Source organism: Rhinolophus hipposideros, assembly GCF_964194185.1.
Source record: "Rhinolophus hipposideros genome assembly, chromosome: 5".
NCBI lineage: Eukaryota > Metazoa > Chordata > Mammalia > Chiroptera > Rhinolophidae > Rhinolophus > Rhinolophus hipposideros.
Genome location: NC_138051.1, coordinates 28,292,393 through 28,319,387, shown reverse-complemented (window position 1 = coordinate 28,319,387; position 26,995 = coordinate 28,292,393). Strand labels below are relative to the sequence as shown.

The following is a 26,995-nucleotide window of genomic DNA, read 5'->3' as shown; positions in this document are numbered from 1 at the left end:
ATGGCTGGCGCAGGGATCTCCAAGGAGGTGAAGTTCAGCCTAAAGAATCAGGAGACCAGAGCAGGGTCAACTACAGCCTGTAGGCCACATCCAGCTGCCACCTGTTTCTTTATAGCCTGTGAGCTAAGAATGTTATTTTTATATTTTTAAATGGTTGAAAAAAAAAATCTCATGACACATGAAAATTACAAAAAAATACAACTTCAGTGTTCGTAAGTAAAGCTTTATTGAAACACAGTCACACTTGTTCACTGTGTATTGTCTGTGGCTGCTTACATGCTACAATGGCAGCGTTGAGTAGTTGTAACAGAGACCATGTAGTTCGCAAACTATTCAATATCCCGCCCTTTACAGAAAGAGTTTGCTGACCCTTGGACTAGAGCCATCCTGGAGGGACATTGATAGGAGCCGGAAGCAGGAAGGCAGTTTCTTCATTCAACCGAATTCCTTCCAATTACACCAGTGCCTCTCACTAGCAGAGTTTAATAGGAAGCCAGCTGGCAAGAATCTGGGAAATGTCACTTGCAGACCTTCAGCTCCAGCATTACAGAATAAGGTGGTCTTGGTCCTGAGAGACAACAGGTAAATAACAGCACAATTTTCAAGCATCTTACCTTGGCCGTCTCCTCTTCCATGTACCCCTTCCCTTAGCAATACTATCCACATCCATGGCTTCAGTAATCACTCAAAGCCCCCCCCACCCCGAGGGAATTCTCAGTCTTGTATTGCTAACTTCTTGCTAGATAAGTCCTATTAGAAGCCTTCCCTTCATCTCAAAACCACTACGTCCAACAGGTAAAATTCATACTTCCTTTCAAACTCCTTCCTTCTCCTCTGTTCCCCATTTTTGTTGCTGACACCACCATTCTCCCATAGAATATACTAGACCCCAGCCAGACCTCATGTCTGGATCCTCTGTTTCCAGTCTACAACATCAAAGCAAGTAGAAAGAGTGAATTTTGCTTTGCAAGGCTTTGCAGCTGTTCCCTCCTTTCCCTTCCCAGAACCACCACCTGGGGTTGGGCCATCAGGACCTCTTGCCTAGACATAGTATTTACCTCAAATAGTTGTGTGAAGATTAAAACAAGTAATATGTGCGAAGTGCTTAGAATAGTTTCTGGCACATAGTAAAAGCAATTGCTAGTGTTATATTATAGAAATATAAGAACAAATAGGGCAGAATTGAACCTTATATAAGTGGCTCACCTCCTCAAGATACTCATTAATTTAACCATTGGGAACAAAAGAAAGAATGGAAGGAGGGAAAGAGGAAGGAAGGAAGGAAGAAAGGAAAGAGAGAAAAGGAAAGGCAAAACCTGTCTTCTCTAGATATATTTGACCAATTCTACATAATTTCTTATAGGAGGAAAGGAGGAAAACACCAGAAAAAGAGTACAAAAAAAAAAAAAAAAGAAGACAAAAAGATAAAAAAAAAAAAACCATAATAAACTGTTAACAAATAGAATTCAGCAATATGTAAAAATCATTATAAAAAGGAAAAAAAAGGAAAAAATCAAAACCAAAAATAAATAAATAAAAACAAACCATGCATTATGACCAACAACAGATGTAAGGCTCATTCAATACTCAAAAATCGATCTATATGATTTACCATATTAACAGGCTAAGGATGATTCTCTGACGATTTCTTCTAAAACTTTTGTAGTTTTATGTTTTACCTTTAAATGTAGGCTCCATTTTGAGTTAATTTTTGTGCATGTGTGAGGTTCAGGGGCAGGCTGACTTAATCCTGGCACCTAGACCCAGGAACTCAGGAGGGAGCATCAGGGAGAGGGAGAGAGGGAGCATAGAGGGTGAAGAGAGAGTCCTGGGAATGTTTGTATATTTACATTGTGAAATCAAACCGGCAACCTTGTGGTTGAGAGCCCACTGGCCCATGTGGGAACCGAACCGGCAGCCTTCGGCATTAGAAGCTCAGAGCTCCAACCGCTTAAGCCATCAGGCCTGTCCCCCTTCCTGATTCTTAGAAAAATAATTTATGACTAGCAACAGTTTGTTGAATCAATATCTAGGATCTACAGAATATACCCTCAGGAAAGAGGAGGATGGGGTTAAAAGATCCTGAAAGTTGGGGGTGTGCAGCCTTTGGGGACATGCCCTCAGTCTTCCCATTAACAACCTGTAATTTCCAGGGGCCTGACCTATATACTCAACTGGGGAGACCTTGTGGGTAGACAGGTATTGTTAGCCTTCAGTCAGGGGGGTAATTTCCCAGAGGAAGAAATTGGAACATTTTGCCCCTGTGGGGACGGCAAGAAGTGGTATTTGTGTGGGGAGCCTGCTCTGAGTAACTTTGCCTGAGGCAGGAACTGGGTGATGGGAATCTGAGGGAAACTCTGTCAAGGGGCCTGGCTATCTGCCCTGGCCGCCCCCAGGGGCCCTGACCAGTTTACTGCTCTGCCTGGCAGGTTGCGGAGTGGGCTTCTCAGATCTGAAGGGCTCTGGTGGGAAGGCAGGTGGGGAGTAGCCTCAGGAAGGCAGATACAGGCTGGGTTAAAACTTTAGTGAAAATGGAAGTCCCCCCACCCCCAAAAGGACCCCAAGGAGTTTGGGGCAATAGCACCAGAGTCTCTTCTCTGATCTTTTGTCATTCCCTGCAGCCCAGGGGGCGAGACTGGGACTGGGCCTTCTCTGCTCCAGCATGGAGGTCCAGAAGTATTGGAACCAGCTATGTAATGAAGGGGAAAAGATGGGGGAAAGGGAGTTACCATCTGATCAATGCCTGGTGTGTTCCAGGTATGCTGCCTAGTGCTTCCCAGATATTACATGACTAAATTTCTGCAATAATGCTGGGTGGTATCATCACTTTCTTTTGACAGAAGAGGATGCATGTGCTAAGAGTTTGACAGTTCTCATTCTGTCAACAGTGTGTTCTGTTTGCCTGTGCTAGTGTCACCAAGTCTGATTCTGCAGGTCTTGTCACAGTGGTCCAGCACAGCCTTTCTGACTGTGCTTTCTACTGACAATGACAAACCCAGGGACTTCCTGATTTATCTGTATCCAGTGTCAGGAGCCCTTATCCTGCCCTTTCCCCTTATCCATGAATCAGGGCCACTTATGATAACCAATGATTCCCCCGGATTTAGAATATTTCCTTTGATTAAACCAAGATGTATAAAGTCAAAAAAAAAAAAAAAAGATTTTCTTATATTGTGCACAAAGAGATTTGTATAGAGATGTTTATTACAGCATTTCTTATTGGGAAAAAAAAGGAACAATCTAAATGCCTATCAATAGGGGAATAATTAAATAAATCGGGGCAGGCAGGGTTCTCAGACTTTTCTGTCTCAGGTCCCCTATATGTTCCTAAACATTACTGAGGACTCCGAAGAGCTTTTTTTTTTTTTTCTAATGTGAGTTATATCTGTCAGTATTTATTATAATAGAAATTAAAACAATATTTATTCATTTAAATCATTAAAAATAATAAACCCATTATACGTTCATTTTTCAGCTTTATCGACATATAATTGACAAAAGGAATTGTAAGATATTTGAAGTGTACAGGGTAATGACTTGTATGTACACATTGCGAAAGGGTTCCTCCCATTGAGTTAACAGATTCATCACCTCATATATTTACTGTTTTCTTCTTTTTTTGGTGGAACATTTAAGTTTTACTCCCTTAGAAAATTTCAGTCATACAATACAGTTGTTATCAACTATAGTCACCATGCTATATACATATATTAGATCCTTAGAAATTATTCATCTTACAACTGAAAATTTGTACCCTTTTACCAACCTTTCCCTATTTTCCCCACCCCTCAGTGGGGGAATGAGTTCAACTTTTTTTTTTTTTTTTTAAGATTCCCCATATAAGTGATACCATGCAGTATTTGTATTTCTCTGTCTGGCTTATTTCATTTAGGATAATGTGCTCAAGTTTCATCAGTGTAGTTCCTTCTTTTTTAAGGATGAAATACTGTGTGTGTGTGTGTGTGTACATATATATCATATTTTTAAAATTCATTCGTCCATTGACAGACACTTAGGTTGTTTCCATACCTTGACTATTGTGAATAATACTGCAATGAACATGGCAGTGCACATATCTCTTCAAGATAATGGTTTTGTTTCCTGTGGATATTTACCCAGAAGTGAAATTGTTGGATCATATGGTAGTTCTATTTTTAATTTCTTGAGGAAACTCCATACTATTTTCTATAGTGTCTGTACATGTTCACATTTCTACATAAATACCACTTTAAATGAAAAGTAACTATATTCCTTAAAATAAAAAAAACAGTGAGAAGAGGGCATTGTTGTACATTAAAAAAATTTTCTTTAATGTCTGGCTTAATGGAAGACAGCTGGAATCTCATACTATCTTCTGCATTTAATTTTTACAATGTGCTGTTTTAATGAAGTAAATGAAGAATACGTGCCTGTGTACAGGTATGTACTTGGAAAAGTGTGAATATTTTTCTGTGATACTACACCAAACTTGATAACAAAATGATAGTTCCTTAGAGGTTAGTTGCAGTGAGAAATCTGAAACCATATCAATGAATTTTTTTTTTTTTTTTAAGGAGGGTGCAGCTCACAGTGGTCCAGGCGGGGATCAAACCGGCACCCTTGGTGCTACCAGCATCATGCTCTAACCAACTGAGCTAACTGGCCACCCCCCTCAGTGAATTGTTTGTACTCTGTTACATTAACATTTTTTTGGTCTATCTTGAACTTTGAGTAGATCTTTCATCCATGCATGATTTTGTAACATCATGCATTGGTCACCTGGAAAATTTTGGTTCATTGAGATATACAGATCCTTCAAATGATAACACGTTCATTGTATAATATCAAAAAAATCACACTTATTAATATCAACATTGAGCTCATTGGGGAAATCTCATAGTGTCAGGTAGTTGTCAAACTCAAGACGGCAGATACAAATATTCCAAAATCCTAATTTTTCCTGGAAAGTTCAAATTTTATCAATGGAAGCAACTATAGTCAATTATTTTTCTTGAAGTGACAGTCTCCTTTGTTCATTTTTGAGAAAATATCTGCCAAATACCCAAATCTGAGTAATCATATTTTATCTGTCAGCCATCCTTTTCAGTAAAAACAGTGTTACATGAAAAAAGCAGATAGTTCAGTTCACATCTCAAACAATTGCACAAGTGGTTTTTCTTGAGATAACCATCATTCTTCAGCGTGAAGCAGAAATGTTTTATGTTTACTTCCCATTTCTTCACAAAGAATGTTTAGAAAAAGTGTTCAAGGGTCAAAGTTTAATAAAACAATCTTAAATGAAACTGGCTTTTTCTTTTTCTTTTTTTAACCGTGAGTGCCTGGCAGTGAGGAATGTAATGACTGCTTGTGCTGAGCACCAGCAGCTTTACCCACCATTGCTTTTGAGTCATTGGTGGAAATATCAAAACCGTTGTTTCAGAAAAAAGCCATGAGATTCAAAACAGTTAGTCAACACTGGGAATTTCACCACCACTTGTGTTTGTTGCCAAATATTCACATAAAAGATCTTTAACGATTAGTGGATGCTGACGGAGGAGAACTACAAGAAGATAGCATGGTTCCTCCATGTATGTTGATTTGTTTATTTATGAGGCAAAAGTATAATTCTTCAGACAAGAGGTTAACTCAGTTTTCCTGTCTGCAGCGAAATCTTTCATTTGATGAGTACCGTTGTAAAGCAACAGTGCCCAGGATTTCTTTCACTGACTTTCATCCAGCACGCAAGAATTCAGCAATGCCAGTGGTCTCCAGCTATTGTGTGCACTTCTCCAGCTAATGCAATAGGATAACTTACCCTGTAAGATGCTTCAGTAACTTTTTCATTTCTACTTTGAGGAGCTGTAAGAAACAGTTTTTAGCTTTTAAAGAGCTCACCCTATCTGTATTGAAAATAGGCAGTTACTTTTTCTCTAAACTCTGCATCATCGCAAAATGATGCCACAACTTACCTAGTGCTTATAATACTATTGAAAACATTCTGTTGCATAAGAGGTAGTAATAAGATAAACTATTAATATCTATATAGTTGAGGGAAATATAGATTTCATCATATTTTTGTTTCTTATCCAGTTTTACACAGTTTCTTTGGAGTATATATCCTTACCTTCTGCTAGTCAGAGAACTCTCGGATATGTCAGTTTCCTCTTTTTTAGAATTTTTAGACACAGATGGTGCAGTTGTGGGTGGAGGAAGCAAGTGTTCTAGTGTATCTTTCTTAAGCCAATGGTGGATCCTTGAATGTAAGAAAAAAAAATATTGTTAAGACATAATCTTATGTGTTAGAATAAAATATTATTAAATTTTAAAATAACAATTTTAGGTAAAAATACAAAATTTAGAGAGATTTTTGAAACACATTGAAAAATATTATTGCAAAACAAGATAGAGTGTACCTATATTTTGTGTTTACACGGGGGTGCAAGGAAAACTTCAGAATTTTAAAATAACAATTATTGGACAATAATGCTGAAATTATAGCAAGTATAACTGAAGATAGTTAGGAACACAGTTGGAGTCTGAGAACCGAGTTCAAATTTCTTGAAAATGCACCTATTTATACACTAAATCTACTTCTTTAGATCATTTTGGAAACATAAGAAATCAACACACACGTCTCATTAGCTGTTAGAACAATGATATCATCACACGTCATGGAGGCTCTGTATTTTTGTGAGAAAGTAAGGGTACAAAAGTCAAATAGCTTCTATTAGTATGAAAATAATTTTGACCTTGGAAACCCCCTGAATTGGAGGGAGGTTATAAGGATCCACCAAGGGTTCCCATACCACACTTTTGGAAACTGCTAAACCAGGGTAATGTGTATTCTGTGGAATATTTTGCAGCTTTTAAAAACAATGAGGTAGAAAACAAAACAAAACATATGAAAAAAAAATAAAAGACATAAAAAATCACAAAAGATAAATAAAAACGATGAGGTAGATCTATATGTAGTGTCGTATAACAAGCTACAGAGCAATGGGACAGTGAATGGAACAGTGTTTACAATATGATACACACAAAAACATCTACATATTCTATACTTACAGGTATGTATTCAAATGCATAGAAAAGTTCTAGAAGAACTTTTTTTATTAACTGTGGTTACTGCTGTGAAGGGTATTTGGTGGCTTAGTAATGGAGAATATTTGCGTCATCTGTGTTTTTGAAAAATGGTTTAAAGGAGATTGTATACATGTATTACTGGTGTCATTTAAATATATTTTATAAATAATACTTTGTCTTCTTTCTACTGGGTGATGTGTAAAATTTATACAATTTTGATTTTTTTTCACATCAATTAATAAACTGACAGTTGTCACTGTTCTATGGAGCATCATTATCACTAGGGCAAAAGGGTACGGTTGCTAGATAAAGTACAAGATGCCCAGGCAAGGTGGAATTCCAAATACACCAGGAATAAAGGTTTTAGTATAGTATGTTCCGTGCAATATTTGGGAACTACTTATACTAAAAAAATGGTCATTTATCTGAAATTCAAATTTAACACATAAAAAAAGGGATGCCCAGATATTGGGGGCAAAGTTATGCTGGCAAGCTGGCTTTTCTCTTGATCAATGCCTTTGCAGCTTGCCAAGGTTGTGAGATGTTATGGTAAAAAGGATGAGCAGGGAGTGAATTGGAGAGAGGTTATAAAATGTTGCCATTTTTGTTTTTGTTTCAAACACATAGAAGGCTTCCACAAAATGTAAACTCTCTTGTAGTCACCACATTTCCTATGCTTCTGGGCTCTTGCCAGGTGCCTGTCTTTCCACGTCACCCCATGGCTACCAAAAGCCATGGCTACTAAGGGATTTCCAAGAGGTGGTAAACGGTCATTGCCAGAACTTTCTTCTTCATTATCTCTTTTCTTCCCTCTCGGGAATGTAGATATACCACTTTCCCCATTTCTTCCCCACTTTTTGTCTGAAGAAATTTCACCATAGTCAATATTTTCCTCAAATGTACAAACCTTTAGGTTTTTTCTTTCTTTTCCTCTCTCTTTCAGATTTTGCCCATAGAGAGATCTCTCTTGCTTTTTTCATCTCCCTAAATTGTGGACCAATAAACCTTCCAATCCACCAACTACTGAACCAACCACTGTCTTTTTTTTTTTTTTTTTTTAAGGACGGCACAGCTCACAGTAGCCCTTGTGGGGATCAAACCTGCAACCTTGGTGTTAATATCACCATGTTCTAACCAACTGAGCTAAGCAGCCAACCCCCCAACTTCTGTCTTAGTCTGCTCAGGCAGCTGTAGCAAAAATACCATAGACCGGGTGGCTTAAACAACAAACATTTATTTCTCACAGTTCTGGAGACTGGGAAGGCCAAGATCAAGGCACAAGATTTAGTGTCTGGTGAGGGCTTGCTTCTTGGTTCATAGGCTGCTGTCATCTCACTGTGTCCTCATATGGCAGAAGGGGTAAGACACCTCTCTAGAGTCTCTTTTAAAAGGCATTAATCTTATTTATGAGGGTTCCACTCTCATGACCTAATCACTCCCAAAAGACCCCACCTCCAAACACCATCATTGAGGATTAGGTTTCAACATATGAATTTTGGGGGGGACACAAACACTCAGTCTATAGCTTGATTCCAGAAACAAAGATTAAAGGGTGCTTCAACTTGCTGTAGAGACCAAAGCAAAGTGATTCTGTGCTGCATATAGAACTCGACTCTGTGAAGACAGTCTCATCTACAGAAAATCAGCTTTGAATTATCTACGCCTCGGAGAGGCTGGGGAAGTAGCACCACCGGAAAAGTATTACCACCGGACAAGAAAGGGGTTGGCTCTAGGTCAGGATCCAGGGCTATCAATTCTCGTAGAGAAATCTTGCTTTTGTAAGACATCGGACCTATTGGTGTTTGCTATTAGTTTGTCCCTTTTTTTTCTTTTTAAAGTTAACTCTATTGAAGTATACTGTACTTACAATAAAATGCACACAATTTAACTGTACAGTGCCTGGAATTTTGACAAATGTACACACACACACACACACACACACACACACACACACACGAGTATGTATCCACCATCCCAGTCGAGATATAGAACATTTCCATCACCCTAGGAAGTTCCCCGGTGCCCTTATACTCAGACAACCATTGATTTGATTTCTATCACTCTCTGTTAGCTTTATCTTTTCTAGAACTTTATATAAATTGTACTTTTCTTTTCACTTTGCTTAGGTAGTAATTTTTCCATGCAGAAGTAAAAAGAATTATTGTAGTTTTTATGGTTTCATTTTTCTACATTTAAATCTTTGATCCATCTGAAATTTATTTTGGTGTGTGGTGTGGAAGCACACATCTAATTTAATTTCTTTTCCCCCAGAGAGTTACCCAGTTGTCTCAACATCATTTGTTGATAAAGCCATCTTTTTTCTCACTGATCTGAAATGCCACCTTGATCATATATTAAATTCTCAAGTGTGTTTGTATGTTTCTCTGAACCTCCCCTTCTGTTTCTTTGATTTGTTTATTCATATGTCAATACAACACTTTTAATTATGGCTACATTATTTTTTATATTTTATATTTCTTACATTTTAGGATTTTCTGTTCTCTCTTCAATGAGCTAATTTTCTCTGAGTTTCCTGTACAACAAGTGATCCTAACACTTAGCAGCTTGAAAATTCATTATCTCCCAGTTTTTGAGAGTCAGGAAGGGGAGCAGTGTAGCTGGGTGGTACTGGCTCAGGGTCTCATGAGGTTATGGTTCAGATGTCAGTTGGGGTTGCAGTCATCTCAAGCCTGGACCGGAACTGAGACGTTTGCCTCCAAACTCACTCATATGGCTCTTGCCATAGGGATACTAACGACACGGCAGCCAGGAGTGATCCAAGAGTGCAAGAAAGAGATAACAAAGGCCCAAGGCGAAACACCCAGTTTTATATATCCTAACCTCAGAAGTGATATACCATTCGCTTGCCAACCCTGGTATGATGCGGATGGGGACAACGGCAGGGTGTGAATACAGGCCTTCTGGGATCACGGGGACCATCTATCACACTTCCAACTTTATTCTCCTCTCTTTCCATTTTTTTCACTTTCTTGGGATATCTCTTCCATTTTATGAGGCTGCTTCTACTTATGACCAATAATTCCCAAATCATTCTACTGATCGCTAACTTGCTCTTCTGGGTGCCAGAACGATTTATCCAATTGTTTGAGCACTTCCTCTGAAATATCCCATAGGCATTACATGGCTTGTACCATGGTCTCCTTGAATGCCCCCCTGAACCTCAAATCTACTTCCATTTTGACATGTAACAAACACTCCACGTGGCATTTATTTGATTCTTCCATTAGACTGTAAGCTTATTGAGAGTGGGCACTGGGTCTCCGTTACTTGGCTATTCACAGTACTTAACACAGTGCCCAGTGTGAAGTAGGTGTTCATCAAGTATTTGGGCCCGGGTGACAGTCTGGCTGCTGGGTGGACACCGGACACAGAAGGGCACCTGGAGCTCTACAGCCATTAGTCGTGTAGAATGCCAGGGGCCTGAGCCAGTGGGGAGGGGCTGTTTCATTGGCTGTGGTCTCTTTTTGATGCTGGCAGAAATGTCTTTGTGGCCTTGTACCCAGCTTTGCTTCCTGCAGGCTGACTGCCCTGTCTACCCTTCTTCCACAGTGTGGGGTCTGAAGCCTGGTTGGACCCGTGGGTCTGTCTGTTTCTGTTGTACATAAGGGTCTGGGGGCAACTGAACTGATAGGACTGGGCTCCTTGTAAGTGGTCTGGGCAGCATTCTGTAGAATACACTCAGAAACAAGTCCCGCATTGTCCCCCAGGCTCCCCGTTACCACCTCCCCACAGCCTTTTCTCACCACCAGCTTTCTTAATTCTAGAACTGTAAATTCCAGGAATGTGAGTTTTTCAGAGAGCGGTTCCTGAAACCCAGCCTACTCATATCCTCACACTCAGCTGCGAATTCCTTGGCGTAGGGGCTCCTGAACCACACTTAGAAAAGACAGCAGCTCAACCAGGTAAGGTCGAGGCAGCACCACCTCGCAGGGCTGGTGTGGCTGAGGCTGCTCAGGTCGGGGTCTCTGACGTTGGAGCCACCCACTTTCAATTCCGTTTTACCTTTTGTGTTGATGTTCCTTACTCCCTGCCTCTGTCTGCAGCTCAGTCTTTATTTCTTTCCTGATTCTCATAACAAAGTTCTTGGGACCTATTTAGAGTGTGGGGGACACCCCAACTCAGTTCTTTATCTTACCCAAGTGCAGACTTGCTCAAGAGCACACAGCTTCTGTTGGTATCTCCCGATATTCTTCTGTTGGTCTCTCTTTTTTCTGTATCTTTTCTGTATCTTGGAGATACCGTAGGGGAGATTCTCAATGTTTCTGACTATTCTGCATTTCTCGGTCTGTCCCCTAGCCTTTGTTTTCTTTTCCCGTCTCTTCTCTCTTTGGACTCAGTGATGAAGACCATCTACCTCCAAGACAGGACCAGGTTGAGACTATGTCCCTTTGGCTTCCCTACTTCCATATTTGAGCATCCGAACTGATCAGCATGGAAAGGCAATCAGAGTGGGCAGTGCCAGGTTCAGAGGCCAGTCTAAGCTCCCCAGACCTGTGCTTGATTCTGGCCCAGCTGGCCTAGCTGACTGCTGCAGAATAAAGCGTAAGTGAGAATGAGGGACAGTGAGCCAGAGCCTGGGCCTTTGGAAGCCGCTCAATCTTAGACCCTAGGAAATAGGGACCTTGAATGGGAAGGGGAACCTGATCTCTGGTGAGTCCTGACCAGTCTCTCTGCACTTCACCTGCAACTGGCCAGAGCTGCTTTTCCTTACAAGTAGGGTAGCTTTCCCCAAACCATCTTGTGACAAGTTTAGACAAGCAGGGCTTGCAAATGAACAAGACAAACAAATGAAAATTCATAGACACAGATAACAGTTTAGTGGTTACCAGAGGGAAAAGGGGAAGGAGAAAATGTAGAAAAGCATAAAGGGGGTCAAATGTATGTGGTGACTGAAGGAGATTTGACTTTGGATGGTGAATACACAATGCAATATACAGATGATGCCGTATAAAATTATACACTTGAAACCTATATAATTTTATAAACCAATGTTACCCAATAAATTCAATAAATAAAATAAAATGTTACAAAGTAAAAAAATAATAATAAAATAAAATTTAAAAAGAACTGCTGCAGACAAGAGAGGGGAAAGCCACAGACATGCTCAGAGATGGGAAGAGCTTCTCAGAGGTGCTATAACTCTGGCCTTCCAGCAGGGCGTGCCCTGTCCCGACAAAAGGCAAGTCTTCTTTTTCCTGCTGCCCTACCCGCCAAGGAGACTAATTCCCCTGACACTTGATGAGGTTAATCTGTGTTCCAAGCTGCAGGAAGAGGAGTCATCCAGGGGTCATAACAGTGTTTAGAATCTGGTGTCCTGTTTAGGAAAGGTAGAACAATGAGAAACAGAAACCCATCATTCCCTTGATCTGAAAGCCTGTAAATATGACCTTGCAGAAAGGAGAGAGGCGGGGGTTGGGGTGGGAAGCCGAGTGAAAGTAGCTAGGATAAAAAAGGGAGGAGATATAGGACCTGCAAAGGATGCTTTGGAAATATGGTTTCAGAAGAGACACAAAGTGGAAACCAAGGCTGTCTCTCCCAAAGCAGAGCATTTGGTCACCTTCATGATGATATGATACAGACCTGTGTCCCTAGATCGGAGCCTCTATCCCACTGCTTCCCTTGCTATTTAATCTGAAATTTCTCCACAATTCCTGAGCAGCACCCATCCACTTATCATGTATAGATACAGACAACTCTTTACTCAGGGAACTGGGTTATGCAAGTGTTGCTAAGGAATTAGGGGAGATACAGTAGGTAAGGCAGGGGTTGCTTAGTAACCAGGAGTCCCTTGGTGATGGAGTGGCTAGAGCAGGTCTGGAACAGAGGAAGGTCTGCAGACAGAGTCAGCCCACACCTGAGCCTCCTGAAAGTGCCTGTCTGCTGATCTCTTGGCGCGTAGCTACCAGAGCCTGCCTCTCTTCAGCCTTTTGACACTGCCCCTTATGAAAAGTACACCCCGATTCCCTGAGTGTCCTCCATAGCCCATTCATTCCCCACCTCCCTCTGCAGGAAGCTGATCAGATGGTGGGATTCAGGCCTGGGCAGGGCTCCTGAGCAAGCAAATGGGTTTCTCACGCTGAGGGAGGCAGAAATCTCTGGGCTTACAGTGATGTGGAGTTGGGAAATTTGGGTTTTGGGTGAAAGAGCTTCCCCTAGACAAGCAGCCCTCATGTATTTCCAGTTCTTGGGGGAGATGTCTTCATATCTGAGTCTCCCATGCCAGGTCCCCACCCTGGCTTTACACCTGCACATATCTACAGGGGTGCACCTGGGCTGGGTCTCCACAGTGGCCCCGCTTGGGACTGCTGGCGTGGGCCCAGGCTCCTCCCAGCCTACTTCAGATGCTTCACCTCAGCACAGTCTGGTAGAGATATAAATGCAAGTATTCGGAACCACAGTCAGCGTTCTCAGTCACGAGTGCCCCGTTCTCTGCCCTCCAGGCACAGAGGTCTCCTGCTATCTCCTAGACACCCAGGGCAGACACACCCCTGCACTCCTCTCAGTCTGTCCCCCTAGACTGGAGCGCCTATCCCACTGCTTTCCTTTCCTCCTCCGTTTTCTAGGTCCCATGTATCTGCAGCTTCCATTGTGATGACTGTCCCAACCCTATCAGAGCGAGGTGTGCACCCCTGTTCTCTGTTAGCCTCTTAGGGCACTGGGACCCCAGGGAGGGAGAGAGTGGAGTTGCTCTCTGACCCTCTGCTTCATCTACTACCTGGCAGGATACTCCCTTCGTGAATTGAATGTTTATACACAGAAAGCTTATTGTTTAAAACAAAGCTCTTTACACAGAACACCTCTGACAAAGTATTCGAGACACTGGGAAGTTTGTCTCTGAAAAGGGAACTGGGAGTTTCAGTTTTGAACTGCTTTTGAACAGTTTGAATTTTAAAATGTACCATGAGCAGGTAATCTTTACTTTTTGAACATTTTTATTGTTAAATATAAAACAGACACAAAAAGTATATATATGGCATATACCTTAAATGATATCACGTAGTCATCACTCAATCATAAAACAAAACACTGCCAGCACCTCAGAAGCCCCTTGATTGTCCCCTCCCCAATCATAATCCCCTTTTTACCCCAGAAATACTCACTCTCCTGACTTTTGTGATAATTACTACCTTGCTATTCTCTTGTCACTTGTTTGCATTCTTAAACAACATAGAGTTTTTTTGCCTTTTTTTGAAATTTGTATATGGGGAATCACATAATGTGTTCTTTTTTTGTCTGATTTCTTTCCTTCAACTATATGTATATTTTTAATTAAAGTTTACTGGGGTGACAATTGTTAGTAAAGTTACATAGATTTCCGGTGTACAATTCTGTATTACATCATCTATATATCCCATTGTGTGTTCACCACCCAGAGTCAGTTCTCCTTCCATCACCATATATTTGATCCCCCTTACCCTCATCTCCCACCACCTCCCCCCTTACTCTCTGGTAACCACTAAACTATTGTCTGTGTCTATGAATTTTTGTTTCTTCATTTGTTTGTCTTGTTCTTTTGTTGTTTCGAGTTTTATATACCACATATCAGTGAAATCATATGGTTCTTGACTTTTTCTGTCTAACTTATTTTGTTTAGCATTATAATCTGGAGATCCATCCATGTAGTAGCCAATGGTACTATTTCATCTTTTCTTACTGTCGAATAGTATTCCATTGTGTATATATACCACAACTTCTTTATCCATTCATCTATCGAAGGGCACTTTGGTTGTTTCCACATCTTGGCCACCATAAATAAAGCTGCAGTGAACATTGGAGCACACGTGTCTTTATGGATAAATGTTTTCAGATTTTTTGGGTAGATGCCCAGGAGAGGGATTGCTGGGTCATATCGTAATTCTATTTGTCATTTTTTGAGGACTCTCCATACTGCTTTCCATAGCGGCTGCCCCAGTCTGCATTCCCACCAACAGTGTATGAGGGTTCCTTTTCCTCCACAGCCTCTCCAACACTTGTTACTATTTGTCTTGTTGATGATAGCCATTCTGACTGGAGTTAGGTGATATTTCATTGTGGTTTTTATTTGCATTTCTCTGATGATTAGTGATGTTGAGCATTTTTTCATGTCTATTGACCATTTGTATGTTCTGTTTGGAAAAGTGTCTTCAGGTCCTCTGCCCACTTTTTAATTGGATTGTTTGTTTTTTTGTTGTTGTTGAGTTGTATGAGTTCCTTATCTATTTTGGATATTAGCCCCTTATCAGAGGTATTGTTTGCAAAAATCTTCTCCCATTCGGTTGGTTGCCTCTTTATTTTGTTGATGGTTTCTTTTGCTGTGCAGAAGCTTTTTATTTTGATATAGTTCCATTCATTTATTTTATTTTGGCTTTTACTTCCCTTGCCTTTGGAGTCAAATTCATAAAATGCTCTTTGAGCCCAAGGTCCATAAGTTTAGTACCTATGTTTTCTTCTAAACAATAAACAATGCAGTTTATTGTTTCAGGTCTTACGTTTAGGTCTTTGATCCATTTTGAGTTAATTTTGGTATATAGTGACAGATAGCAGTCTAGTTTCATTCTTTTGCACATGGCTTTCCAATTCTCCCAGCACCATTTATTGAAGAGGCTGTCTTTTCTCCATTGTATGTTTTTGGCTTCTTTGTCAAAAATTATCTGTCCATATTTATGTGGGTTTATTTATGGGTTGAATTGAATTCTGGGTTCTCAATTCTATTCCATTGGTCTACATGTCTGTTTTTCTGCCAATACCATGCTGTTTTGATTATTGTTGCCCTGTAGTACAAGCTAAAGTCAGGGAGTGTGGTACTTCCAGCATTGTTCTTTTTTCTTAGGATTGCTTTGGCTATTCGGGGTCTTTTGTAGTTTCATAGAATTCTTATTGTTTTATGTTTTATTTCTTTAAAAAATGCCATTGGGATTTTGATGGGGATTGCATTAAATCTGTATATTGCTTTGGGTATATATGGTCATTTTAACTATGTTGATTCTTCCAATCCATGAGCATGGAACGTCTTTCTATTTCTTTGTGTCTTCTTCAATTTCTTTTGAAAATGTCTTATAGTTTTCAGTATATAGGACTTTCACACCCTTGGTTAAGTTTATTCCCAGGTATTTTATTCTTTTTGTTGCAATTGCAAAAGGAATTTTTTTTTAAATTTCTTTTTCTGAGATTTCATTGTTAGTATATAGGAATGCAATGGACTTTTGTACGTTGATTTCATAGCGGGCAACTTTACTGTATTCGTTTCTTGTTTCTTTTTTACCCCCCTTCTTCCGTCTCCCTCCTGCCCTCCAGTTTAAGCCATTGTTTCGCAGTCTAGTTGTGTAAGACACAGCTCCCTGGCCCATGCTGGGATTATGAGCCTTGTGCTTCCCCCTGACTGAGGCAGCTGGTCGCCGGTTGGCCACTCATAGCAGCTCACGGCAGCTCTTGCTGGCTGCTCATGATGGCTGCTGGCTACTCACGCTGGCTGCCAGCTGCTCCTGGCAGCACACAGTAGCCCATGGCAGCACACAGCAGCCCACGACAACCTCCGGCTGCTCACCGCAGCCCAGCTCCAGGGAGAGTCATTGTTCACAATCTTAGCTGTAGAGGGCGCAGCTCACTGGCCCATGTGAGGTTGAACTGGTGACCTTGGTGTTAGGAGCACTGCACTCCAACCAACTGAGCCAACTGGCAGCCTGCCCATTATTCTTATATTGCTCTTTCTGATGGAATCAGAAAATTCATTTCTTTTAACTCTCAAGTCTCTCTCTTCTTCCATCTGTGTCATTTCCAGATTTCTATCTTTGATGTCACTGATTCTTTCCTCCATCTGGTCAACTCTATTACCTAAGCTGGTTATTTTATTCTTCATTTCTTTTATTGAGTTCTTAATCTCCAGAAATTCTATTTGGTTCTTTTTAAAAATTTCAATCTCTTTGGTAAAATGTTCATTTTGTTCTTTGATTGTGTTTCTGAGTTCATTATACTGCCTGTCTGTGTTTTCTTGCATCTCACTGAGATTTTTTCAGAACTACAATCTTGAGTTCTCTGTAATTTAAGTTACATATTTCCATGTCTTTAAGTTCATTTTCTGGAGACTTTTCATTTTCTTTCTGAGCTGCCTTGTTACCTTGGTTATTCATGGCAATTAGTAAATTATTATTTCTCTTTCTAGGCATCTACAGGAGTGGGTTCTGCAACAAGTTGATAGCAAGAGGTCTTTCCTTCGCTTTCCAGTAGGTGTTGGTAAAATGCTTTATTTTCTTTCCAACTGCAGCCTTTATTTCTCTCTCATGCTGTAGTGTTATATTTTTTCTGCACTGTTCAGGCTTCTCACACAATGTGGGGATTCCCTGGCAGGTGGGCTTCTCATCTATAAGCAGGTTGCTTGGGTCTCAGGGCACTGCCCTGGGTCTCAGAAAGCTTCTGAAGTTCTGAAGCTCTTTCTGCACCAGATTCAGGATCTGTGTACTTCAGTGGCTCTGTTTACCCCTGCAGGGGTCCACACACATAGGTGGGGTGAGGTAGGCTGAGAGATGTGGCTGTGAGCAATGGCTGTGGCCACCAGCACAGCTCCAGGGCTCCCTACCCTTTGCTGGAACTAGTTCAGCTGCGAGACCTTGGCTGTGGGCTACAGTTCTCAGAACTGCAAATATTCTGTTCTTTTGATTGGACACTGCTACTGTTCCGCTTCTAGCTCTGGGCAGGTGGGAGTGGTTAGGCTCCAGTCCTAAGCCTTCTATCCTCTGATTGGCAATGAGGTCTTAAATCTCCATTTTCACCCTTCTTCCATCAGTCTTTGCTCCAAGATCTCTGCCGTGAGCATTGGGTTCAGCCATATTATATGCTGATTCCTCAGGCAGGACTATGGGCCATAAGGGGAGCACTAGCAGTTCGAATTCTTCCCTCTCCCATGACTGCAGTAGTTTCAGAATGCAGGGAGCTCATGTCTCCGAGCTCCGGTCTCTGTCCTGTGCCCACATGGCCCGCGTCTCTGCACTTCCTGCTTCCCTCTTCCCCTGCTCACCCAATTTGCCCACCTTTAGATGATTTCAGTTCATCTCTTAGTCTTGCCTGCTTGCTGCACAGGAAGTCCTTTGTGGAATTATAGTTGTGCAATTCATTGTAAATTCCAGGGGAGATTTCAAGAGGCTCGCCTCACGCCACCATTTCTATGATATCATCTCAACAATATCTTTTTGTAATTCATTTATGTTGTTCAGTGTAGCTTCAGCTCACTAATTTTCACTGCTGAACAGTATTCTGTTATATCAATGCAACACAATTTGTTTATCCATTCTATCATTAATGGAGAGCTTGGCTTGTTTGCAGTTTGAGGCTATTACAAAGAATGCTGCTATGAATGCTCGTGTATAGGCACTTGGTGCACAGGCAGCCACTCTTCCACAGTGTGAAACTGCAGTCAGAAGACTGTGTGTTCGACAATTTTCCAAAGTGGTTGTACTATATTTCTTCCAGCCATGGATGAGAGTTCCTGTTTATTTCTACTTTCTCAGCTAGAAGTAGTTCATTAAAATTAAGAACGAGGGTAATAATTTGGTGTCTGGCCTCCTCCCTCTATGGGAAGCTCTGTGGGAGGGAGGTGGGAGCCTTAGTTCACCAGGGTGTGCCAACGTCTTCTGCCCAGTGCCTGGTACACTGCAAGTGCTCAGTGCTTGCTTATGGAATGAATGGAAAAATAATCCTGTCTGTCGATTGAACGTTGGGTCTCATATGCTAATTTGCCTATTTTACAAATAGAGAATTTTCACAGAGAGGCTTCCTGACCTGAGGCTCAAATGTTTGAAATTCACCCTGACTGCTCTGGCTCTGTCTCATCCTCTGCTGATGGCCTTGTCTGTCTGGAAAAGGTGGGGATAGATCATCATCAAGCTCACTGAGGCCAGCAGTGATAAGTGAAGTTGATTCTTTCCCCCAAGGCTGAGTTCCACAGGAAGTGAACCAGGCATTCGCCACCATGCTCCAAGCAGCTATCTGAGACCTCCGGGGCCTGTTTTCTTCCCGCGATGGACTCTCTGTGTGGATGAGCAGCAGTGGGATAGACCAAAATGGTATCCTGGCCAACTGGGTAGCTGTGGTCATGGTGTCCACTGACAGGTGAGTGCCCTGATTGCCATGTGGGTCTTGACTCCACACAGGGAGACTCACTTCCACTAAAGGACTTCAGGGTTGTAGAGAAGGACACAGCCTTGTTGATGTCCATGGCTGGGTAGAGGGACAATGGTGGTGAGAGGCTGAGGCTGTCCTGTTCCCTCTATTTCTGCCCACAGGATTGGTTTCACCATCGCCAGGTGTCTGGCCGGGGACGGGGCCCATGTGGTGGTCAGCAGCCGGAAGCAGCAGAACGTGGACCAGGCTGTGGCAGCGCTGCAGGGGGAGGGGCTGCGTGTGATGGGCACGGTGTGTCACGTGGAGAAAGCTGAGGACCGGGAGCGGCTGGTGGCCATGGTGAGTGGTAGAGGGGTGGAAGGACACAGGCAAGAGAAAACACAGAACCTTTTCCTCACTGCTCAGCCCTGCAGGAGCAGGGACCGGGATGCGGGTCCAGAAGCCCTAGAACACGTCCTGAGACCATGACTGTTCACAGTATCCCTCAGCAGACACTGGCTCTCTGGAAAGTAGCCAGTTCATGAGAGGACCCTCACCCCTACACCCCCTCACCACACATCCTGAGAGAACTATGGTTGAGGAGGGGCCTAAAGAAATTTCACATCCCAAGATCCCAGAGGGGTTCCTGGAGAAGACCTTCCTCCCCTGAGGCCCTCAGCACTGAGAGCCTGCCGGTGGCCTATCCAGGGCACTTACCTTCACCAAGAGTTTGGTTCTCACAGGAGCCTTGTGACTGACCATTCCTGGTGGAGACACTAATCACACTAAGCTCTGCCTCAGTGGCCCGTGCACCTGGGCTCTCTCCTCAGACCGTCTCCACGCTCACATGGGCCTCCATGTCTCCCCTCCCCCCAGACCCTGGAGCACAGTGGAGGTGTGGACTTCCTGGTGTGCAATGCTGCTGTCAACCCCCTGGTGGGGAGCACCATGGGGACCAGTGAGCAGGTGTGGGACAAGGTGAGAGGCTGCTGGGAGCTGGCTGAAGGCTGATGTACTGGCTCTGCATGGGCTCCAGCAGGGCAAGCCCCCACCGAGCCTCTCTTCTCCCCTCCCCATGTTATTGTAAACACACGCACTGTGCCCTGATGCTCCTTTCTGGTTTGTGTGTTTTTAAGGCTAGCTCCTCACTGTTTCTGCGTTCTTTTCTCTTCCCATTCCTTTTGCATTTATTCAGCAAATACTTATTAAGGGCTTGCTATGTGCTAGGCACTGTTCCAGGCTGTGGGAACAGAACTGTGGGAGTAAGTCTCTGCTCTTGACAGGATTCAAAAATCATAAGGTCTATGCTCTCTGTCAACAATTTATGTTCTTACCTCCATTTACAGGGTCATATGTTGGTGGTGGTGCTCGATTGTGGTGATCTGTACCTGCCGCTAAAATTCTCTGCCTTTTATAGACAAAGTTTTCTCACTGTTCCTCCGAAGAACCTGCTGCATACACCCATCAGGCCTGCACCCACCCATCAGCTTTCTGTGGGCTCGGATGTTCCAACTCTTTATGAGTCCACTTAACCATCCTTCCAGCTGGTGTTCAAAGGTCCAGGAGAGACTTTGTAAAATGCTTTGAGGTCCATCTCGGGCTTCATCACTCTCCTATGACTCTTCTTCTGTTCACTCCTGTGTTTTGTTCCCTTGTCCTACTGATGGGCAAGATGGATGGATGGACTCACATTCTTTCTGTCATTGTTAACTTTCCGCTCTGCTCCAAGCACCGGGCCAGAGCATTTCCTTCTGCCCTCCGTAGTTCTCCTCGCTCTGCTCAGATGTCCCTCCTGTTATCTGCCCTTGTCTGGGTGCCCTTCCCCCCCTACTCAGGAATGACCTGAAATCTGAACTCCCTGCACCTGCTGCCAGCAGACTCCAGATTCTCTACTTCCTTAATGTCTCTGAAGGATCATTAGTCATTAAGTAGCTGGGATTTCATTGCCGACAGTCTCCCAACCCTCCTGATTCATTTTCCCTGTTAGTGTCTCAGTTCATAGAACCCTGACTCCTTTTTTTGTCGGTGCTGTTAGAAATCTTCCCTCCTGAAGCTGGGCACACTTGCCGACAGCCAGCCTTGCTTTCTCTGCTGCTCACCTATCCTCCAAGGACTTGCTATTCCACATGCAGTTCTGCACCACTAGACAGAAATCATCCTCTAATTACATCTGCCACCACCTTGGAGGTGAAATACACGGTCAAATCAAGTTCAGAATTTACTCGATGATCTGCTTTTACCGGAACCCAATGTTCGGTAGGTGTCCTGTGAGGGGAATTCTTTCTCGCTCATCTTATCTTTGGGCCAGCCTGAGCACCTCTTCAGGGAGACCCCATTCTCCCCAGCAGGACGGGATCTCTCATCTACCGCCCCACCATGTCTCCTCCATGGATTCCTCCTTCTCCATGATTCCAGCATGCACCTGACTCAGGCTCACGGTCCTTACCCAGGACTTTGATGGCACTGAGCTGGTCTTCCTTCTTTGCTAACATAGGGCACTTCTCCTGAACAAAAGACAGACTCTCTGTTTCTCCTTGGCTCACATTTGGCTCCTGAGTCTAGGAGGGGCCTTGTCACAGCCCATCGTCCGGGGAGCCAACACTCAGGGAGCTCAGGGTAGGCATCTCATGGGCTACCGGGCTCTGTCTGAGCAGAGAGTGATCAGGAAACCCTTAGCCTAGCCTCAATTTCTTCTTATTGGGGACCTCATGCTGTTTCCCCTTTAGAATCCAAGCCACTTCTAGCATTCCTGGGGGTCATCTCAACACTGGTTCCCTGCCAACAGATGGGCCTCAGCAGAACTCAATGGAAGCACTTCCCTGCCCACATCTAAGGGAACGAGTTGTGTGGGATGAGGAGTGGGGAAAACAGTGGACAGTTACAGACATGTAACTTTAGCGACTCATTCTTTAGAGACGCAGAACACAGCTGACCTCACTAAAGACAGCGCCCCTCAGGAGGGATCCCTGGTGTGACTCTAGTCCTGGCTGGCACTCGGTCTAAGCCCTTGGCTCAGCGTCTGCATCTTTTATTGCCATTTCCTCCATATTTCTCCCTGTCCCCAGACACACGGGGCAGAGTTGCCGGACAGAGCTTCGGGGACCCTGCTGTCGGAGCCCAGTTCCAGGTTTTAGTCACAGACAGGGTCAGCATGGGCACCTAGCTCCCACAATGGCAGTTCTCTGTTGTGCCTCCCTCTTCGTGTTGGCCCCAGGAAAGCTCAGAGCCAAGTTTGCAATAACCTGGCGCTTAGGTTGGCCCTGACATCACGTGTTTTTGTGAATGTAGAATAGAATAATACTCAGTTCCTACCACGTGCTGTAAACCGTGGCCACCAACCTCACTCTAGCTTTTTCTACACTTATTTTCCCTAGTCTCCATGCTTCACGCATAATGCCTTCTGATTTGCTTTATGCTCTTGCATTCTGAGTATGCCTTACATTCTATGGGGACAAGGTGAGAGCATCAACAATAAAAACACAGTTAAAAAGACGACTCTTCCAGAAATCTCCCTTGCTCTCAGCACCTAGTACTTTCCCTCCTTATGTTCTTCAATCTTTTTCCAGTGTCTCCTTGTCTTTCTTGTCTCCTCCTGCCCCATCTGCTCTCAGAGATGGCCCGTTGATAAGCATTCCCCTTCGGCCACGTTGCCTCTTCACCAAGCCCACTCAGCTCATTTCCCCACACCTGGCTTAGCTATCGTTCCCCCATGGAGAGGCAGCTTGTTCTGAGCTTGGACATTGGGTCAGAGAGATAAGGTTGTAATCCCAGCTCTGCCACTCACTGGCTGGGTGACTAAATCGCTCTGAGTCTCGGTGTCTTTAGCTGTGAAATGGGAATAATAGTAGGACTGTGTGAGGATTGTATTATTCAATGACTGCATTATAGCCCTTCAATCAATACTGACTTATGAGCTTCCTCTCTCCTTTTGTGTTTGTCTGTCTCCTCTCAGGAGGGGTGCTGTCATCCTGGTCTCTTCCATTTCAGCTTATTTACCACAAGTGGTGAGTGCTTGCTCCGTGTGTTCTGGTTGGGAAAGGGGGTGGTAGTTCCCCAAGCCTGGGCAGACCCCCTCTTAGTCCTGCTGCCCTGGGCAGAACTGGTGCCCATGTGGCTGCTGGGTCGCTCACACCGGCTTCTGTTCTCAGACCAGGCTGAGGAGTACGTCTGAGCTCTGGGCTTAGGCCAAGTGTGATTCTCTGTAGGTGAGAAATCCAACTGACACTTTCTTTCACCCCCATCACCTCCTAATCACTCTTAATCCCATGTCAGGCGCTGGGTGCCTACAATGTCAGTAAGACAACCCTGCTGGGCCTCACGAGGACTAGGACGCTAGCGTTGGAGCTGGCCCCCAGGGGCATCCGGGTAAACTGCCTGGTTCCAGGATTAATCAAGACTGACTTCAGCAAAGTGGTGAGAAGTGGGGCATATACCCTGTTCCCTAGGCTGGCGCATGGAGACACTGCCCGAGGACTAATGGGGAAAGGGGACACATCCTTACAGCTGAGGTGCTCACCATCCTCTGAACTCAGCCATGACCCAGTCCATCAACACTGAGAAGGACAAAGCTGTCAAGCGTCCTTTGTCAGGTCACTACCTCGGGGGCCCTCCTATCACCTTGTTTAGCAGCACTGACTCTTTTACCTCTTTCTTTTGTTAAGTTGCATGAGAATGAGGCTCTCTGGAACAACTTCAAAGAAAACCATCAGCTGCAGAGGTAAGTGGGGTTTGGTGCTTTGGTGGTCTGCGTACAGTTGTGGAAGGTTGGCCGAGTCTGACCCAAGAGCAGACCTCTTTCTGTGTATTGGCCATTCCTTTTTCTGAATTCTGGGTTCCACACAGGCCCGGAGGGTGCAAGTAGTCCTGCTGTATTCACGCTGTCCCTCCCTGGAGCCCATTCCCACCGCAGAGTCCTGTTAGCCCCAGCGCACAGACCAGAATGTGAGATCGCTGATGCTATGTTCTGTGCTCCTTCCATCCAGGATGGGGCAGCCTGAGGACTGTGCAGGCCTCGTGTCCTTCCTGTGCTCTCCAGATGCCAGCTACATCACCGGCGAGAATATCGTGGTGGCTGGATTCTCCCCTCGGCTCTGACAGGGTTCGGGGGCTACAGAGCTGTGGGTCTGGGCCTCGGCGCCTGAGGGTGGGTGGGCTAGGGGATCATTGCGGTCTGGGGACAGAATCCAAAGCTCTTCCAGTCTAGCAATGTGGAGGTTCGCTCATGCCAGGCTTGAGGAAGAACCTCCAATAGTTTCATCCTTGGGACCTTAAGTGTGACTTCAATAGTGTTGGCTGCTCTGATCCAACCAATATAGATGTTCTCGGTTTTGGGCTGTGGAGCTAAAGGAGATCATAGGGCTGGAGCTTTGGAGGAACCATAAAGGACAACACTAGAGGCTCAGGCCCCTGAAGCCTCCTTCTCTCTGTCCTCTGTGCTTTAATTGCTTTTTTTTCCTCTAAAGTAAACTCCAATTTATTCTCAAGTCTGTGAAGTCCTGGTAAAGGTAGAGCCAAAGGCCACAAGGCTGAGGACAGGCCTCTCCCACCTCCTGCCTTCTGTTGCTGCCCTGAGCCTGTCCAGACCCACGGTGGTGGAGTGAGTGTTCACAGCAGGCTCTGCTCTATTCTATGAGATGGGGCTGGTGGAGGCTGAGCAAGGCTGGAGGGAGTGATGGTGGGGATTCTGGGGTTCCCCCTGGGGTTCTCTGGATTAGTGGTTCTTAATGTTTTCTGGGCCGCACAGGACTCTGAGCACTTGAAGAGTAAAGTCACACCAAGTCTCGTAATTCCAGGTTGAGAACATCTAATTTAGACAGAAATGAGTTGTCGGTACTGAAGTCCTCTTGGGGTTGGCTCCTCTGGTGAAGGCCTTTCTGTTGTCCTGAGTCGTATTCAGAGGCACCACCCTTCTGTGTGGACATGTCTGAATCTCAGCAGAGTGGTGGGAAAACAGTGGCGTTCAAGTCACCCAGGGCCCTGCGGACACCTCTCTCTTCTCCATGTCTTACCCTGAATTGGTCTCATGGGAGGGTCTGAGACAAGGCTTTCCGCCTGATCATTGCCTTCACCTCGCTGAAGCCTCTCACCTGCACCCCCCTCTCTAGACCTCCCAGCATGGGTCCTTGTCATGAGAATCATTCAATTACCAAAGCATTTGTTGCTTCCTATTGCAAACCACGTTTTCACTCAGGGGCGCTGGAGACACAAATATAAATAAGACATAACTTTCCTCAAGTTCCTTCACTGTGGTGGGAAAACAGCAGATAAAACACTCAATAAAAGAGGCACAATGTGTTCGTTCAATAAATTCATTGGTACCAGTCTATGTCAGACTCTAGGACCTTAGGGTGTAATGGTGAACAAAACAAAGATCACTGCCCCACAGAGCTTACATTTTAGTGAGGGAGACATGCAGTAAACAATAAACATATGAAAAAAATAAATTATACAGTGTGTCCTTCCTTTCATCCATCTGTCCACCCAACATTTGTTGTACCTATGACTCCACAACATTGCTACGAAGTTTCTCAGTCAATGCAATTGTAAGAGACTCAGAGTGTGTGACTATCGATAAGTAAAGTCAGAGAACAAAGGGTTTGGTGGCTGGTGGTGGTTTAAGCAGCAGCCTTATCCACAGAGAGGCTTATTGGTTGCTTTTGGCTCTCTCCCCACTTATACTATAAATCAAAGCCATTATGCAGCAGTTGCAGCTTTTACAACACTAAGGAGGCGGACAGAGGGGTATAGAATATGTCCTTTGGTCTATCTTTCCACTAGCGTCAGGGTGAGGACCAAATTCCTTTGTGTGGGGTACAACCCCTGGGATCCGGATCTCTGCTGCCTTTGTCAGCCTCTCTTCTTCTTCTTTTTTTTATTGGGGAAGGGGAACAAGACTTTATTGGGGAACAGTGTATACTTCCAGGCCTTTTTTCCAAGTCAAGTTGTTGTTCTTTCAATCTTAGCTGTGAAGGGTGCCATTCAGCTTCAAGTTGTTGTCCTTTCAGTCTTAGTTGTGGAGGGCGCAGCTCAGGTCCAGGGCCAGTTGCCGTTGCTAGTTGCAGGGGGCGCAGCCCACCATCCCTTGCGGGAGTCAAACCAGCAACCTTGTGGTTGAGAGGACGCATTCCAACCAACTGAGCCATCCGGGAGCTCAGCGGCAGCTCAGTTCAAGGTGCCGTGTTCAATCTCAGTTGCAGGGGGCACTGCCCACCATCCCTTGCAGGACTTGAGGAATTGAACTGGCAACCTTGTGGTTGAGAGCCCACTGGCCCATGTGGGAATCGAACCGGCAGCCTTCGGAGTTAGGAGCACGGAGCTCTAATCACCTGAGCCACCAGCCTCTCTTCTTTTTTAACCCATCGCTTGCCCTCAGGAGCTTTGCTTCTGCTGGATGAAGGACTTGCAGCTCCGCACATGCCATGTGCTGTGCCTTCTCTTGCTGTGAGGTCTTTGCACAAGCTGCCACCTTTGCCAGAACCCACCCTCCTGGGCAGCCACATCACGGCACTCATCACAGTGCGTGGGCATCACTGTTGGATTTCTGCTTTCTCCTTTAGCTCAGGGAGAGTCTTTCATCTCAGAAGCCCCCACCTCTGGCAGGGCCTTGGCACATAGAAACTTCTTGACGAAGGATGTTGAATAAATGAATGAATTGTGAATGAATAAATTCTTCCGAAGGGTCACTCTGGTGTGTTTAGGTCTTCCCGCTTCTGAGGAACCCCTACTTAGACCCTAAGTTCTAAATGGCAGTGACAAATACATAAAAAAATAGTTCTTTAAAAACAAAAAAGGAGAGGATTTGCCCCAGGGCCATCCGTAGCTATAGCCCTCTCTGCCTCAC

General features: G+C 44.2%; 1 protein-coding gene across 1 annotated transcript; it reads left to right on the top strand.

Annotated features, from left to right (window-relative positions):
- On the top strand, positions 1–24,249 carry LOC308497836 (dehydrogenase/reductase SDR family member 2, mitochondrial-like; the record flags this gene model as incomplete). Its single annotated transcript, XM_081048938.1, has 9 exons — positions 1–79; positions 19,047–19,164; positions 19,338–19,515; positions 20,032–20,133; positions 22,221–22,282; positions 23,108–23,159; positions 23,428–23,568; positions 23,817–23,872; positions 24,138–24,249. The coding sequence occupies 9 exons, from the start codon at positions 1–3 to the stop codon at positions 24,247–24,249; spliced, it is 900 nt and encodes a 299-aa protein (XP_080905064.1).
- Positions 24,250–26,995: the final 2,746 nt, after the last annotated feature.